General features: G+C 44.1%; 1 protein-coding gene across 4 annotated transcripts in view; it reads right to left on the minus strand.

Moving 5' to 3' along the window:
• PRUNE2 (prune homolog 2 with BCH domain) overlaps positions 1-18,057 on the minus strand; it is a 302,755-nt gene extending 284,698 nt beyond the window's left edge. For 2 of the 4 annotated variants that reach the window (XM_023213316.1, XM_023213315.1), the window contains exon 1: positions 17,877-18,030. In XM_023213316.1, coding sequence (XP_023069084.1) covers positions 17,877-17,912 — 36 coding nt within the window. In that variant the 5' untranslated portion in view covers positions 17,913-18,030. Of the gene's footprint in view, positions 1-17,876 lie in introns of all 4 variants that reach the window. The other 2 variants (XR_002731829.1, XM_023213314.2) reach the window with 2 other exon arrangements.
• Between the last annotated feature and the right edge of the window lie 1,120 nt (positions 18,058-19,177).

The raw sequence follows: 19,177 nt of genomic DNA on the forward strand, positions 1-19,177 counted from the left end.
CATACAATTATATTTATATATTACATATCATATATTTATATATAATATATAATTTATATATAATGTATAATATATGTTAATATAATATATAATATATAATTATATATAATGTAATTATATTTATATATAACATAGTATATAATTATATATAACATTATATTATATAATTATATATAATTATCTAATTATATAATTATTACTATTATTATTTAGATAAAGAGAGAAAGAGACCAAAAGGTGTTGAGGGGAACTGTGAATGGTTTTGTCTTAAAAGAGGGAAAAGTTTCAATCCAACATTAAGTTTTCTGTAGGGTGAGTCGTGTGCTTTCCTCCTCCCGAGATCATTCAAAGAGCCCAGCCAAGAGCCCTGCATTCCCTAAAAGACCACCAGTTCCTTCAGCTCTCTTCTACTTCTCCCTCCAGCCTGTTAATGTTTTTTTGTTGTTGTTTTTGAGATAGAGTCTTGCTCTGTCCCTCAGGCTGAAGTGCAATGGCAACATATCTGCTCACCGCACCCTCCACCTCCAGGTTCAAGTGATTCTCCTGCCTCAGCCTCTCAAGTAGGTGAGATTACAGGCACGTGGCACCACACTCAGCTGGTTTTTGTATTTTTAGTAGAGACGGGGCTTCATCATGTTGGCCAGGCTGGTCTTGACCTCCTGACCTCAGGTGATCCACCCACCTCAGCCTCCCAAAGTGCTGGGATTACAGGCGTGAGCCCACCGCGCCCGGTCGTATTAATGTATTTATGGTCCCTCCTTGCTGCCAGGTACTATGAAGTCACAAGGCCCTGTGTTTTGTATGAGAAAAGCATAAGGGATATGAAGCAATTTTAATACATATTAGAAATATGTATTGCATGCAGGGCCTGTTTTACGGGTCATTAGAACCCATGGTTCTCTGCATGGCGGTGTGACAGAAATTTTTTTTCTTTTTTTTTTTGAGACAGGGCTTAGGCTGGAGTGCAGTGGTGTGATCTTGGCTCACTACAACCTCGACCTCCCAGGCTCAAGCAATCCTCTTGCCTCGGTCCCCTAAGTAGCTGAGACTACAGGTGCGCACCACCAAGCACAGCTACTTTTTGATTTTTAGTAGAGACGAGGTCTCACTATGTTGCCCTGGCTGGTCTCGAACTCCTGTGTTCCCGTGATCTTCCCGCTTCAGCCTCCCAGAGTGTTGGGATTACAGGTGTGAGCCACCTCATCTGGCCAAAAAGATTCTTTTTTCCTCCCAAACCAATGATCTTACCTGAAATATGATAGCTACAGACGCAGCACATCAGGCCTCTCACCGCAGTGTGATTGCAGCGAGGCCACACCTCCTCGGGAGAAGCACGCCACTTCCACTGCAGGGCACCTCCTCCCAGCTGCGCAGCCCCCTCAGATTCTAATGCACCTCTCCTGCCTCCTGTCTCATCAGTGCTCTGGACTCTCACTACTCAGATTTGTGGGCTCTGCAGGACAGCAGCATTGGCATCTCCTGAGAGCCTGTTAGAAGTGCAAAATCCCAGGTCCTACCCCAAAGTGTACTGAATCAGAGTCTCCCTTTCAGCCAGATTCCCAGGTGACTCCTATACACATGAAAGTTTAAATAGAGCTGCTGGAACGACCGCTCTTCCTGAAGTGAGTGTATTATGTCCCTGCAGTCTGTTGAAGTGGAAATACAAGCTAAGACTCTCAGGAATGGCATACTAGAAATTTAACTCCAACATTCATTAGTTGTCTGCCCTACAGCAAGTTACTTGACCTCTTTGAGCCTCAGTTTCCACCTCTGCAAACTGGGCATAATGATGCCTGTCTCAGAGGATGCTGGTGAAGGTCAAATAACATATGTAGCTGCAGAGAAAGCGTTGATAGATGTTAACTCCCTGGCATGCTGACCAACAGCAGGCTCTGCTGAAGCGGGAGTGATAAGGATAAGAAGCGGTGTAAAGATATTTTGAGGAAATGAGGACAGGAGAGGAGACCCAGCATGGGATATTAGCCGTGGTGAGACACTAGCTTAATTGGACTGCTCTTACCTGGCCCTCAATGCTTTCTGCTCTGTCTTGAAAATAAAGCAGAAGTATATTCAGAAAGGAGTTGGACGGCTAGGAATTGGGGCACACAAGGATTTACCTTCAGCACCCCCTGCCCCACAGCATGCTAATTATTTAGCAGGTGTGCATGATTTAACAACCATGCAGATCAGTCTCAGAGCCAGTGATCCCACTCCCACACAACATTTACTAGAAAATATCCCAAGTCTATTTCCCTCGGCATATACTGAAGCCTCCCAACACGGGGTCTGCAAAGGAATTATCATACTGTATACAAATCATCCTGTAATCCCAGCACTTTGGGAGGCCGAGACGGGCGGATCACGAGGTCAGGAGATCGAGACCATCCTGGCTAATACGGTGAAACCCCGTCTCTAATAGAAAATACAAAAAAACTAACCGGGCGACGAGGCGGGCGCCTGTAGTCCCAGCTACTCGGGAGGCTGAGACAGGAGAATGGCGTGAACCCGGGAGGCGGAGCTTGCAGTGAGCTGAGATCCGGCCACTGCACTCCAGCCTGGGTGGCAGAGCAAGACTCCGTCTCAAAAAAAAAAAAAAAAAAAAAAATAGACTTCTCTAAAAAAAAATCATATTAGGTTTTCAGGGCAAGTATCAACCAAAAATTCTCACCAATACAGAATTACAAATCCAAACTAACCTTGACTTCCATCTGCCTAGATTTTCTTTCAATTATATTTGCAGTTTTCTTTATTCACCAGTGTGAATTAATCAAATGCTCAAGAAAGATTGGAAAACACAGGCAACCCAGGACGACTATCCAGAGGCCAATGCATCTGATGCATGTTCATCTTTGCGCATATTGGATTTAGAATCATGTGGCCTTTGTCATGCTATGGTGATACAAAAGATTGGCAGGGAGATTTATGTGTTTCTTAGAGTTTTGAAAGAGAAGAATTTAGCTTAAGGGATATTAAACTGCACTAAACTAAAATTACTCCCTATTGCATCAATGTGGGATGCATTTAGGCTTTGGGACAGTTAATGAATATGATCCAAATGAAGAAACAGCTGAGAATGGGGAAGGTGGAAGAGAGAATCTGACAGAATCACACCTGCTCTGTAGCAGGGAAAGAGTTGATGTTACAGGCAATTAAACTTCTTTCCCCACATTACAGAGAACTCTCAGCTGAAACAACTATAAGTGACATCCAATCACCTGTTGTCCCATTACAGGCATATCAGGTGATGCCCACAGGCCCTCCAGAGACCCTGCCTCTCAGGTGCCTTCTTCCCATTATAGGTGACACTTGGTCTCCAGAGCCTGTTGGGCTCAGCATGTTTCCATCAGTGACACATTCATTAATCTCACAGTTGCATACTGTACATCAGAGTCCATCACACAAAACTCCAAAGCTTGAGGGGTATGTTTTCCTGTGTCAAAGAAAAACGGCTTCAGCATGAATAGATTTCACTGTTGAATAGCCTCCCCTCAGAAAAGTGCTCTGTATTTTCACTCGGACATTTTCTTTTATAGAGATGAATCCAAACCACTATGCTCTCAATGAGACCTTCAAACCATCTCTGGAAAACATAGATCAATTTTTGTTCTCACAGATGCTAGGAATGAGAAGACATAGAATCTATGCCCACCTCTGCCACTTACTGGCTGTGTGTCTCTGGGCAAAGCTGGACTTAACCTCTCTGGCCTTGTTCTTTTCATTTGTGACATAAATATAATAACATGAACCCTCTCTAAGGTTAATCAAATGAGATCAAGTAGGTGACAGCAGTTATGAAGGGCAACAGTGTGCTCCGAGTGACCACACCGTGCAGAGCAGCAACAGCTTTACCGTTCCATGAGGCTCAATCTTTTTGAAATAATTGAGAGAGGAAGTGAAAAGACAAAGAAAAAGTAGCGTCCCCGTCAGCCACATGCTACCTACTGGTCTCATTAGCAGAGTTGTAACTGGTGTGGCACAGTTTCTGTAACACTTGTCTCAACTCAGCAGCCAGGCTGCTTCAGGTTATGTGCTCAGATCCACGATGTATACAATCAGCACACCACTCTCCCTCATACAGCACAAATTCTCTAACTCATCGGGGCGTAGACTTCGGGGTCAAGAGACCTCAAATCTAGTCGGACTCTGTCACAATGTACTGTGGGATTAGTTAACCTCTCTGAGTCTTAACATTTGGGAAGAGTTCACCCAGAAGTCAATTTAAAAAGATGTATCAAGAAGCTTAAGAATATTAATATCTTTTTCCCTAATCATTGCATACTGGAAAGCCATTTTAAGAACATAATTCTAAACAGGCTAAAATGTTTCTATGTGCAAAGATGTTTGTCACAGTAATTAACAATAGCAAAAAGGAGGGACAATGAAAAGGTTTAACCTCAGTAGATCTTCTTTATTAAACTGTGTTCTATTATTTAAGATATTGATTTTGACTACTATGTAATAACGTAGTAAAATAATATTGTTAAGTAAAATAAAAATCGGGGTTGCAAGATATACAAATATCTTAAGTCCTGTGCACAAGGAAGAAAGACTAAGAAAACTACTAGCCAAAATATCACCAAGAGTCATGCTTCAATGAAAGTGGGTGATTTTATTTTTAATTTTTTCTGTTTATTGGTAATTTTTCAGCTTTCCTCTATTTTCCAAATATGCCTTATTGCTTATTATTTTATAAAGAAACTAAGCCTGAAATATAATGTGAGGAGCCTGAAATAGATGTCTAAAGTCATCTGTTTCAATGTTAAAAATACGTGATTAGGCTGGGCACAGTGGCTCACGCCTCTAATTTCAACATTTTGAGAGGCCTAGGCAGAAGGATCACTTGAGATCCTTCATGACAAGGAGCATGACAAGAGTTTGAGACCAGCCTGGGTAACATAACGAGTCCTTGTCTCTACAAAATAAAAAATAAACCACTAGCCAGGCTTGGTGGCACATGCCTGTAGTCGCAGCTACTTGGGAGGTTGAGGTGGGAGCATCGCTTTAGCCTACAAGTTCTAGGGTACAGTGAGCCATGATCTTGCCACTGCACTCCAGCCTGCATAACAGAGGAAGACCCTGGTTCTAAAAAGAAAACAAACAAACAACAACAACAACAACAAAAACCTATGATTCTATAGTAGTTTCCAGTGTAAAGGTCTGTGATTCTATAATTGTTAAAATAACTCACAGTTACACAACAAGAAATCATAAATAAAAGATGATGGCCATAGAAGGCTATACTTAAACACAGGGAACCCTGATGGCTGTTGTCCACAGCACTCCCTGAAGTGACGGGTCGGGGTGTATGTACCCAGAGTGACATGGTGATCAGGGTGACTGAATATAAATCCTGCTGAGAGAAGAAGTCCAACAAAGCGGCCAATTGTAACAAGTGTGGCTCAGTGTTTATGAGCTTCATCAGAGCCGTCTACGTAAATGCCAGCCTATGAAACCCTTTGTGTATGAATCGATTTGTACAGAGATGTTGTGCTTGGTCAGGAGGCTATTCTGGCATGAAATAATTCCATAGAAGTGAGAAATACATTTGTTCCCCATAAGGCTCAAAGTGATCTAATGGCTTAGAGAGATAATGAATTTTTCAAAACATTTTAAAAGCCAGCTCTGGGATGGCATTTTGATCTGCATCCACCACAGTGAGTTTATGTCTGGGTTTTCTGGAAACTAGAGCCAAGAGTAATGACACTTCGGGCCACAGTCCAAGGGTATCAGCCAAGTGGAAGCACATGATTAGTCACAGGGCCATGACAATTGCTTTGCTTCATGGATGGCTTTATTTCAGGGTCTTGCAGAGCAGATTCATAATTAAATAATAGAAGAAAGATTCACCTAGGGAATGAAAGGTCTCCCTCTTGTTTATCTTTTTCTGTGTCCTATATACATTTTCTAAGACTAAGCTTGCAATTTGCTCACCATTTAAAGAGAAAAAACAAGTTCTCTCAATGATCTTGGTAAACACTGAAAAGACAGAACAAAATCTGAATCAAAGTTGTAAATTAATCCACAAGAATCGGTTAGAAGACTGCCCGCCTTTCCTTGCAAGAACCCAGTCCTCCAAAAGGAAGTAGCTCCGGAAGTCTCTTTATATTGTAGCCAATGAAAGATGAGAGAATCATTCCCCATAGTTTGACCAGGAGGTGTTGCATGAAAACCAAACCAGCTTGCTAAGGGCCAAGGGAAATATTTAACTGTAAAGCATCAAGAATGGGGGACAGAAAGGGATTTACCCCTTCTTGTCTCCCTGGGGAGAGGCCCAGGGACACTGCCTTCTCAGGGAACTGCCAGGCACGTGTCCTGTCCTCTCAGACATACCCGTGGCAGGGAGCAGCTGATCTGTCCACATGCTGTGGCATTTCTATCTTCTCAGAGCCACTTGTGCTGGTCTGGCCAGCACCACTGACCACTACAGAAAATGTGTCTGAGGAATGCAGAGAGGATCAAAATGCTGCTGAGAGGAGGAAGCCAGCACGCACATTTCTCTTTTTGCACCCTTTCATTAATTTTCTGCAGGAAAAAAAAGAAAAAAAAAAAAAAATGACCAGCCGGATATGGTGGCTCACGCTAGTAATCCCAGCACTTTGGGAGGCTGAGGTGGGTGGATCACCTGAGGTCAGGAGTTCGAGATGAGCCTGGCCAACATGGTGAAACTCCGTCTCTACTAAAGACACACACACACACACACAAATTAGCTGGACGTGATGGCACATGCCTGTAATCCCAGCTACTCTGGAGGTTGAGGCAGGAGAATCGTTTGAACCAGGGAGGTGGAGGTTGCAGCAGTGAGCACAGATCGTGCACCACTGCACTCCAGCCTAACAACAGAGCAAGACTCCATCTCAACAACAACAACAACAAAAAGGACCTTAATGAATGAATGGGCTTCCTTAAGAGAGAAAAAAAGTCACTCGTCCTAAAAGTCCTATTTTTTCAACTGAGGGGAAGAAATAATTTCCATGGGTGGAAACTCTTCCATAAGAACCTTTCAAAGAACTGCAAGGCCATCAGCAGTCTTCTGGTCCCTCATGGGCTTTTCTCAGAAACCTTATTTTATACCTCTGTGGTCATTGCTGTGCCTCCTCTGGAGTCAAGAACCAGATTTAGTTCTCCACTGAGCATGGGAGTGGGGAGCCAGGCTGCTCACATCTTGTACGTGCTGAGGCCTATTTATGCCTCCCCACATCAGACTCACATTTCTGCACCATCACCTTCCATCCTGACTCATGATCACTTGTTATAAACCATGACGCTTCACGTATCTGGCTTCACTCAAGAACAAGGTCTCCTATGCAAGAGGCTTGTCAGACAACCAAACCTACCCTGCAAGCCACAACTTCTTTTCTGTTGTTTTCTATGTTAATTATGTGAGTGGGAGATTTTTCTGAAATCGCTTATGCACCACACCTTTCTTCTTAAACAGGACACCAAGTTTAAATGATCTTTTCCCCTTGATTCTTTAAGGTCATTACTGTGAGGATCAGATATGTACTTTATGTCAATGATGTTATGTCTGCCAGGAGCTGTGCAGGTATTTAGGATTATTTACCTGACACCAAATGGAATGACACCTACTGGGGGCCTGGGTCTGCTTCCTCCTTTTTTTTTTTTTTTTTTTTTAGGAGGGAGCCTCGCTCTGTAGCCCAGGCTGGAGTGCAGTGGCACAATCTCGGCTCACTGCAACCTCTGCCTCCTGGGTTCAAGAGATTCTCCTGCCTCAGCCTCCTGAGTAGCTGGGACTACAGGTGTGCACCACCACACCCGGGTAATTTTTGTGTTTTTCAGTAGAGACAGGGTTTCACTATGTTGGTTATGCTGATCTTGAACTCCTGACCTTGTGATCCACCCACCTCTGCCTCCCAAAGCGCTGGGATTACAGGCGTGAACCACTGTGCCCAGCATCGGATCTGCTTCTTATAGGTCCTGTTTGATTTTGGTTTTGTTTGTGCAGTTTCCCCATTGTAAGTCATCATCTATTACAGCCTCTGGCAGCTACCTCCCTTTCCATCATCCCCTTCTGAGAAAACCAGGTTGGTGAACACTGTGTCAAAGTGCATATTAAATAATAACCTCAATGACGGTAGCTAGCATTCATGTGTTTTGCTGCACTCCCAGCATTTCTGTGAATGATTTACAAGTATCATCTCACAAATAGCCTCAGAGATTGCACTTAGGGAGTTTTCCTGTGAGAAAAGAACTAACTGATGATAGGTTTTCAATAATCAATTTTAGTTGCCTTTGCCCAAGTTCCGGTTTTGGGGTGACTTTTGGGTTGGCTGACGTGCCAGGGAAGTGACTGTGGACATAAGAACTGTTCTAGTTATAACACATCCTGTCCTGAATTGTGGAAGGATATTCAGACTTGTTTCCTTCTTGAATCTTTTCATGTCTTTCTTTTTTCCTATCTCCCTGCCAATTCTGCCTCCACCTTCCTTCTTTCCTTTCTTCCCCTTTTCCTTCACTTCTATGTGTATCTTCAGCATAATCCACAGTTTTCTGGGGGCGCTGCTAAACTAGCAGACTAGAGAGCCAAAGTGGACTTGACACAACTGAGAGCTGTGTTCTAACCCTGGATCTTCTCCTGCCTAGACCCCCTGACATCGGTCCGTCCATCAAAGTGATATTTAAGGCCACCAACAAGAGAGTGGCAACACTGAAGAAACTGCAAAACCAACAGTTGTTCTAATAAACTTGGTGGCAAATAAGAGGCATTTAAACTCTTTTAAAAATGCATTCTTGTTCTTAACAGTTCACCAAATGCCCACAATATTTCTAATTACTCTGAAAGCTAGTCACACACTCTCTCCTCCAAATCATTTATCAGTTAATTTTCTTTCAAATGGGCATGCAGTGAGAACAATCTCACAACTTATTCAATCAAATCACAGATGGCCTAACACCATGTTTTTCTCAGAGCAGGATTTCAATAACATTGGTTGATATTCTGCTGTCCAAAGGATTTTAATATAAAACAAGCAACACAGAAGAATGAAACCCCTTGGGTCAACATGAACAATGTATGTGCAATTTCACTAACTTATCACTCAGCCCTCCTATAAACCTGTCAAGGTGTTCACTTTTAATTTAAGGAGAATGAAATGTTCCAGGAGATCTTGCAGGAAGAGGTGCCTATGGTATGAGGAAGAAGGTCCTAGAATTGAAGTCAGGTGATCCGGAAGCAAACTCCAGCTCTACTCTTTATGGCTGTGCAACCTTGGGCAAACTTCTGGGTTTTTTTGTTTTTTGTTTTTTTTTGAGATGGAGTCCTGCTCTGTTGTCCAGGCTGGAGTGCAGTGGAGCGATCTCAGCTCACTGCAAGCTCTACCTCCCTGGTTCAAGCAATTGCCCTGCCTCAGCCTCCCCAGTAGCTGGGATTACAGGCGCATGACACCACACCAGGCTAATTTTTTTATATTTTCAGTAGAGATGGGGTTTCACCATGTTGGCTAGACTGGTCTCAAACTCCTGACCTCAGGCAATCCACCCGCCTTGGCCTCCCAAAGTGGTGGGATTATAGGCGTGAGCCACTGCGCCCAGCCTGGGCAAACCTCTTAACCTCACTGAGCCTCAGTTTCGGCAACCGCAAAAGGAGATTAGTACCTACCTTACAAGACCATTGTGGGAGTGAAATGAAATTTTAAAAATATCTCATAGAGCTAAGACAGATATTCCACAAATTCTAACTGAATTGCAAGAGAGCTAAGAATTGTTCCTGTTTCTGTGAAATGTAAATAGGACATCCTGGCTCTTGTCCGCTAGTGGCCTTTTCGTGTTTTTATTACTGTGGATGGAGATCATGTCCTCATCTCAGGGCATACACATATGCAGCAGCCCTGTGAGGCCAGTGCTACTACTGTTCTCATTTACAGATAACGAAACTGAGACTCGGGGAGGCTAAGAAACTAAGATTGTGCGACTAGCAAGTAAAAGTGGCGGGGTTAGGGTGCAAGTAAAAGTGGCAGGGTTAGGATGCAAGTAAAAGTGGCGGGGTTAGGATGCAAGTAAAAGTGGCGGGGTTAGGATTTGAAATGAAGCACTGGTTCCACATGATTAGCCACCCCACTGTAATGCCTTTAGGGGGCAAGAAGTGGGAAGGCGGACAAAAGTCTTTCTAAGGGTCTCCTAAATCCACAACTCATACTCTAGGAAAACCTCCCAGGATCTGATTTAGGGCAGGCAGCCTCTGCCAGGGGCTGCCTCACAGTTCCCCGTTTATGGGTTCAGATGTAAGAATGTGTGGCTATTGCTGCTCCCAGGGAGGTCAGCAATCATCGAGGATGAGAACACAGACAATCTTTGGACTGTGTTGATGTTTCCTTTCAGCTAGTTATCCTGAAGTCCCACACTATATTCTCTATTACTAAAAAAAGCTAATTCTCAAATTTGAGTAGATGAACCCTGAACTAGGCCAGACTGGTTGCCAAAATATACTCAAGATCATATATATTATTATAAGACATATTTATTTATTCTCACCAGTAACCAAAAGGATAACCCACTTATAATAAAAGTGCATATACATTAAAGCAAAAAAAAATTAAAACAACTATAATGAGATTAAAACTAAGTAATAACAATTAAAAAAAAAAAAAAAAAACCCTTAGTTCAGACATCCTAGGCTAAGAAAATGAAGCACCAACATAGCTTTAAGCTTCCTGGAAGCCAAAGCAAGAAATATCAAATGCAGGGAGCCAAAGATTTGCAATTTTCCTAAACATCATCAGTTCAAAAAGACTCTGGCATTACAGGCCAAAACAAATACCTGGGAGAGTCTGGTCACACCCAGGAGAGTTGGATGAAGTGGAAGACCGTGATCATGCTTGACCACAAACAGTCCCACTGGCTGGATGAGAGGTCTGACTCAGGATCATGCATGGGTTTACCCTACACGTGAGGTCTGCAGTGCCAGGGCTAGACAGGCGGTCTGGAATGCCTAATCTTTTCTCTCAAGGACTCTGAACAGCTTCCCTGCCAGTCTCTCTCATGATATTAGCACTGGTCAAGGGGCAGCAAGAGAATAGGCTGGGCTGACTTGATACAGTGGTTAGCCTTGGGGGAGTCCACTTCTAGTCTTTGAGCCACATGGAGGAGAACCTATGGTTCCAATGGTTCCACTGTCAGCTGATCTACCCAGTGCAGTTTTTCAGAGGCTTTCAGTGCCCCATTCCTGTCCTCTGCCTCTCTCCATTCATGCTTTAGCTCAACCAATATTTACAGATTCCAAGCAGTCATGCATAAAAATTAGATTTTTATTTTGTCATAACATTTTGTATTAAGTACTTACTGTGTGTGAAGTACAATATGGTACTCCTTGACTTTACTGTCCTTCACCTTCTTCTAGCAAACCAGTATGGCTTCCTGCCTCCTGGCACAAGCCCTTCTTCAGATTCAGACCTCCAAAAATCTAGACCTGGCCCTCCGTTTATTTATTTTTATCGAGCCACTGCAATGTGCCATGCTTTGTGCAGGACTCTTGCCTTTTGGGTTGATTAATTCTAGAAATACTCTTTGAGCATCAGGTACTGCACAAGAACCTGGAGATACAATGGTGAGCAAAATGACACAGACCCTGGCTCCTACTCTCACCAAATTGGCATTAATCGAACAAACATGCCCAATAGAGATGTAATGACAAGCGGAAATAAGTGATCTAAAAAATTACCAAAAAACCTGACTTGGACTCAAGGAGTAGGGGAGGCGGCTCATTCAGAAGTCTTCTCTTCATCTAACCTAAGAGGCAGGAGTTAAGCCAAGGAGAGCAAGAGGAAAAGCCAGAAAGAAGCTGGATAGCAGATCAGGTCATGCTAAAAGTGTGTCCATTCTCCTAAGAACAATGGAAAGTGATGAGGAGGTTGTTTTTTTTCTTCTTCTTCTTCTTCTTCTTCCTTTTTTTTTTTTTTAAGGGAGAGTTAGGAAAGGTGTGAAAGATGCTTTCAAAATGATCTCCCCGGAAGCAGGGTGAAAGGACTTTGCCAGCCATTGTAGTCATCTGGGTGACTTAAGGATAGGGTGGGTTAGGGAAGTGATGAAGGAAAAGGAAGTTTTCAGCTGGAGAAACTGATGAATAACAATGCCATTCACTAAGATGAGGAAGTACAGAAGAGGACGGGCTTGGAGGCAAGTGGAAAGACCCACCATTGTTCCAAGCTCTGTGCTAAGGGCGATGGGTACATCATTTTGGCTTTGCAACAAATATGCAAAGTAGGCATCATTATTCCATTTTTCAGATTAAGAAACCAAGGCTGTGTTCATCAGCATGATTATTCTAACCCAAACTTCATGGGTCTGATCTTCCAGGGTGATCTACAGCCCAGTTAGTCTCATAAGAGCTCCCAAGAAGAAAGACTTCTTTTCCCTGGAAACCAAAGTCCAAAGCCACAGGGCTCAGAAAGAAATGGATCTGAGACAATTCTAGAGATTGTGAGTGGGCTACTTTAAGACCCCTGAAAGGGTAGCCACGAATGGGACTACATGCAGGTTGTGTACTACACAAACTCAGAGGGTACTATTCATATCACCCTGCATAGGAATGCTGCCTCCCGAATACATCAGCCCTCCCCAGCTTCCTTTCAAAGAAGACTTCAAACTCCAGGACTCTCCCATAATCCCCAAAGTTCAAGAAAAATCAATAACTAATGTTGCATGCCCTCTCTCTCGTCCCCTGATGTTTTTAACTCTTTTGCAGCCTTTATCCAGACCTAAGTATTCTTTCCTCATTTTTCTCACTGCTCAGGTAACATTTACGGAGGGGTAGATTCCCTCTACACCCTCCCCGGAGGAATAATACCTCCATCACCAAGCCATTGCTTACAGGAGCTCCCCAGACCAGTTTACCAAACTCATAATTATGTTAATATCTGCCCAAATAAATGTTGCATCGAAACGAACAGGTTATACCAAAGCCATCAGCTGTTTACTTAGTTGACAAAATAGTCCCCAAACCACTATCTAAAGGGTGACCTTGCTCACACCTGATCCTATGTCCTCCAAGGCCCAAGGTGCTGTCTGAATCACAGGGCGCACCTCTCTTCCTGTGAGACAGATTGATCCACTCGAAGATCTGTTTACACTAAAAAAGTGTGGTTCTTCTCCGAAGGTCCCAGGACTGGGACAATCCGCAGCTGTTCATCTGAACGATCTGGCAGTGAGAAATGAAGCTAACTCCAGGAACAAAGCAATCAAGGGTTCATTCCTCATCAGTCCCTAAGCGAGGGGTATCACATTCATGGAAGCGCTTTGGATTCCTGAGTTTCCTGCTCATAAATGCTTTGGCAAGAGGCATGGTCTCAAGAGCACCTGCCCTGGTTTGCAATGGGGCAGAAGCTGATCCCATGGTCTCTGACCAGAATGAGCTCAGCTCTTGAAACGAAACAGCTCTGCCAGCTTCTTCATCATGACTAGTCCTTGCCACAGCAGCCCTTTAAAAGGCGTGAAGCATTTACTTTAAATATCCTTTTTATTGACATGCACAACCTTCTTCCTAGGCAAGAGGAAATCAGGAAGAATATATTCCTTCAATTTCCAATCAAGTTGATTATTCTGCAGACATGCTGCAGTCTTTATCTTTCTTTTATAAAACCCCATCTCCTATAACCACTCTAATGCAGTTGTTCATTTAGAGTTTTGAATGTGCTTTCTTGTCCCTATGCCACATATCACAGACTATGAGCTAACATTAAAGTCACCCAGAATTTTTCTTCTGTAGAAGTCCACATATCAACTACTACCTACTGCAGAAATGAGCCCTTCCTCCGCAGCTGTCACTGCTGAAGTAGCAGATGCATCCTCTGGACTGCAGTAGTGACTCTCTCCACCTTCTTGTTGAAAACAGCATTCCTGGGACACCGATGTGCCCTGTATCCTGCTGGTGACAGCTGACAACATCCCCACCTCCCCCACAACCCAAGGCTGGCTCATGACCTACATCATAGGGCATGTGGGCTGCAGTGATCTCCACCCATTAACAGCTGCTTGACTTGCATCAGCTGGGGGTGTCTGGGCAGTGAGGGAGGCTCGGCAGCAGGGGCCCAGTGTGGTGACCCTGGCTTCCTGCCAGCCAGAGCCACAGAACTCTCTACCCATCCCCAGATGATTCCTCATGTACTTCATTTTCTGCCCAAATTTCATGGGAATGTTGACGATTTACAACCATGAGACTGTCCTTGTCTTGAATACTTTCCTGAGTTGATCACTGTGAAGTTGAGGGACATTTCCCAAATCACAGCATAGAGCAGGGAGCCCTCATTCCCCGTACTCCTTCAACTTCTCTTGCCACAGAAATGATGTCACTAAGAATAGAAAGCATGGCTAAAACTTAAGGACTGATCTGGAACTTTGATTTCTGCAACTCTGAATGGGCAGGAGAAAAAAGAAAATACGTTTGCATTCTCATTTCTAGTTCTAGAAGTAAGTATCCAAACCAAAAATATGGCTGGATTCTCACATCAAGGAAGTGATTTCAACTAGGAAGCACCACTCTTTGATTACCATCGCAAGCTTGGGAGGCTTGCTCTCAGATTGCTTATCCTACTGTCATTAATGTTTTAACAATCCTCGTGTCAATTCCATATGAGTCATTCCTTGTTTGTCTAGAAGGGAGCATTTCCGGAGACTGCTTGGAAGAAGTAACTACCTCCCTAGCCGTGCCCCACCTCCAACCAAGTTTTTCACAATTATGCTCCAGCCCTCAGCCTGTCCTAACCAGGCAGAAGTCAGGCCCACATGAGAAGCATTTGAGCCCCAGGAGGAGGGATCCCTCTGAGGCCACACCTGGAGTTTACTTTTGCCATTTCTGATAAATACTGAGTATTCTCAGGAGCGAAGGAAAGGTATTAGAAAGGGAGATTTAGGGAAAACGAGGATGGGATTATGTCAGTGAATCTGCCTCAGTTTAAAGACTAGCAGGACTAGACCGGGATGAAAAATAGAATTGAAAGTGAGCTCCCAATTCAATGGAAATCAGCTCCAAACTACCTGATCAAAATTCCAAATATCCTTTTCCTTCAAAGACTTCCGTTCAACCAAGGGTCTGGCCTAGAATAGCAGAGCTTCCTCTCTCCTTACAATGACAGATGAATAATAAATGTTCCAAGTCAGAAAAAAAGACACACAATTTTTCCAACATTTTGATTATTGGAGATTGTATCCACGGCTAATAGCAATTCCATTTTGCAAATTTAAAGTTCTTTTTGCCTATTGGAATTAGCTAGCCCCAATGATGATGAGGTTATGTTAGGACTTTGGAAGAGTCATTAACTATTTCAAACCATTAAAAAATACATATAATGCCTACAGAATATCAAAGCAATTAAGTCAAATAGGAAAAAAAAAACTAGCAATTAGGCTTTTTTTTTTAGGTATCATATAGCTAAACTTCTAAAGAAAAACATTTAAAACATAGCTTCTAAATTCTAATTCTGGTCTAATAAGGCGTAAGTAAAAATCAGCATGGTAAATTTCTTCACCTTAAAATGTTTTCCAAAGGATTGGCTGAATTTTTTAAAGTCTTACTATTTTATTTTATTTTTGAGACCAAGTCTCACTCTGTTGCCCAGGCTGGAATGAAGTGGAATAATCTCGGCTCACTGCAACCTCTGCCTCCCAGGTTCAAGCGATTCTCCTGCCTCTCCCCCCCAGTAGCTGGGATTACAGGCATGTGCCACCATGCCCAGCTAATATTTGTATTTTTAGTAGAGACGAGGTTTCGCCATGTTGGCCAGGCTGGTCTCGAACTCCTTACCTCAGGTGATCCACCCGCCTTGGATTACGGAGGTGTGAAAAAGTGCTGGGATTACAGGTGTGAGCCACCACACCCGGCCAAATCTTGCCATTTTATTATAAATAAATTTCCCACAAGTGAATGACATTGACTTAATTTTTTTTCTCCAAGAAAAAGGTTATCTATCCTCTAAAGGAGAATGTTATCTACTACTATATTTGAGTGTCATATATTAAGTAAAAATCTTATTACCTAGAAAATGTAACTTATCAGGAGAAATATGACACTAAAAGTGACCAAAACACCTTTGCTGTGGCTGGATGTGAAAGGTTAATCATGATTTCTAGTAAGAAGCTTATTCTAAGAAAAAATAAAATAAGCAGTAATTGTTCTGGCTAAGACATGAAACTGGTAACAATATTTCAAACAATCCCTTCTCTTTCCTGTCCTTTTTTCTAATGATGTAGAGCAATTGCTCATCTAATGAAGGGACTCGGTAAATAAATTACAGATTACTTTCAACTGATTACTCGGAAATAGGGAAATTTCCATTCCAGCAACTGCTCCTCAGAATTGAGAGAAACCTCTTGCTCATATCAGACCCCACAGTCTAAATGTTTATTGCGAAAATACTGATAAAGAAATGTTACGGGAGTGAAAAACAGATACAGCCCAGAACTCTGCATTTGTCATTGATTACCATTTTCATACACACACACACGCACAGTTGCCAAAACTGTCTTTCATTTTTGAATATTTCTCCTTCATTACTAGGTAAAGAATAGAACATGTATACTATCAGAAATGCCAAATACGTAGTTGAGTTTCTGAAATTAGTATTTTCATCCATCTGCTCTAGTAAAGAAAAGGGTCAATAAACAACACAGAAATGATCACAAACTTCCTCAACTCTGAAATCTCCACAAACGTTCAACTCTCTGGGAGCTTTCAGGTAGAAAGTTCTTATATAAGCACTTATCAACTTCAATGGTCTTTTTCAAGATACTTACAGTTAGATCATTGTAAGGATCCCACTTCTGTCTGCACTCTGAATGGTGGTTCAGGCAACTTTGGGCCCTCCCTTCCTGTACTCCCTTTGTTGTGTGAGGGTAAATGAGTTATAGTAATAACCTGCAAATATCCTGCCTTGTGATTAAAACATTACCTTAATGCAGACTTTATATTTTGGCTTCTATGAAGGCTTAAAGGTTAAAGGCATCATAAATTATGCATTTCTTTCCATGCCAGGCCTGTAAAAAGTGCTTTTACAGTTCATTAAAGATATTGCTTCTAAATGAGTACAGGCTTTTCTCTTTTTTTTTTCTGCCAAAACAGAAACATTTCCATTATATTTATTACTGCTGTGCTGGAGAGCCAAAACAGTTTGGAATTAAGAAACTGCTAGAGTCTGTTGTGCCAGAATGTGTAGCAACTGTTAACATACACAGTGGAGTTGCCCATTCACTGTTTGGACAGTGATACGGTAAACATGGGCTAACACACAGGTCTGCTCCCGGGAGAATGATGGTCTGGTAAACCCCAGAACACCAACAGTTAGAGTTTCCCCTTCTGCCTCTGCCGGAGTTTACAGATGTGAACAGGAATTAGCGAGACACAAGACACACTAGAATGTCCCTAACTCCTGCAGTGGAGCAAGCTCTATCCTGTGGATTCTCCATTACCACACATGTCCTTCCTACCCAGCACTCTGACTTCCTCGCTTTTGTCACCTCCAGCTTAAGTACAGTCCTAAGAGTCTTTTTTTTTTTTTCTTTTACACTTACACGCAATGCATCTGCAGAAGGCTGGGCTCTTTATCTCAAGGAAGACCACACCCATGTTTCCCTTAGCTTTCAGGAGCAAACTGCCGATAGAGGGACCGCAGCTGGACAGAAGCGACCCAACTTCAGCCAGGCCACAACCTCCTTCAGCTCTGCACCTCATCTGGTTGCGGGGGAGGATTCTGGAGACAGATTGCCAGCTTTAAGAGCCAGAGTTCCAGAGATTTCTTCCAGGAGACAGCCCGCACACCCTGACAACTCCGTGGCAAAGTTGCTTCTTCCTCCTGTGCTGCAACACCTTTTCCTCTCCACCTTTCCATCAGCATACGCGCGCGCACACACACAGCCTTGCTCACTCAACTTACCAGTTTAGATTTGGCGCGTTGCAAAAATTCTTCCATGTCGTGGCTAGGGGTTTGGAACCCGGGTACTAGGAGGGGCGCAGTGGAAAATCTAGGCACAAGGAAGAGGAGCGGGGTCCCGGGAAAGTGGCCCGCCGGGGCGCAGCGACCGACTGCTCCCTCCTGCCGCTCGGAGGCGGCTGCGGCTGAGGCTGTGTTTGCGCCCTCGGCCGTCTGGCTCCCGGGCTCCCCGCCCCACCCCTCGCCCGGCCGCCGGCTCTGGGCACTCGACTCTGCCCTAATAAGGAAAGTGGGTGTGCCGCCCGGGAGCCCCGGGGCGCGCCGGGCACGCTCTCTGGCACGCGCCTCCGGGGCAGGGGCGCGTGGGCGGAGGTGCAGGGGTATGGCGAGGGGCTCCTCCGCCAATCGCAGGGCCCTGCTGTGGCCTCCTGACGTGGCGCGCCGAAAACTGCTGCAACCATGGACAGCGCCCAGAAGTGCGAGCCAAGTGCAAGGGGCTGCTGCAGAGGGAGGCTCTGCCGCAGGCACCGCCACGGTCAGTGGGGGAAGGTGGGAAGAGGGAGACGGGTCCCAGGAGAGCCCCGGCCTAGCCCAGGGCCTCACTGGCTGGCTGGCGCGTTAGGGAGCTCTCCAGCGGTCACTTAATGAGCTGGTCGGCTGGACTGACCAGGGGAGGCACTCAGCTAGATTGGCGTGGGAGGGACGGGGAAGGAAAGAGGGGGAGTTACTGCTGAGCTAAAAGCAGTACGACCTTGATGGATAATAATCAGAAGAGCAGGCTAGGAGGTTGGGCGAGGCTGCGTCTTTCCTCCCTACCATGAAAACATGCCCACACAGCAATGGGCATCCGCAGTTCACCCCAACGAGGTGCCGTTATGTCAGCCCTGGGACTAATGCGTAGATACGTCCTTCTGCAGTTCCCATCCACTGACATGTACCCTCAGGGAAAGCTGGAGCAGTAGAACCTTGCTAAGGTGAGGTGCAGTCTGCAGACCAGCAACATCAGCATCGCTGAGCTTATAGAAATGCAGAACCTCAGTTCCCTGCTCCTACTTACCAAATCAGAATCTGTGTTTCTATGAGATCCTCAGATGATTTCTATGCTTGTTAAAGTTTGAGAAGTACTACAATGAACAACTGAACTTATATCACATACCTTATTTTAAACCATGGAGTTTTGTTGTATGTAGCCTTGTACGGTCCCCAAACACACTCCATCAGGCTTTCTCTGACCTCTGGGCTTTTGCACGCCACCTGTAAGATCCTTCCAGCCCTTGTCCCAGCCCCCAGCTTCAGCTGTCCTA

This window comes from Piliocolobus tephrosceles, chromosome 14 (genome assembly GCF_002776525.5).
Source record: "Piliocolobus tephrosceles isolate RC106 chromosome 14, ASM277652v3, whole genome shotgun sequence".
Lineage (NCBI taxonomy): Eukaryota > Metazoa > Chordata > Mammalia > Primates > Cercopithecidae > Piliocolobus > Piliocolobus tephrosceles.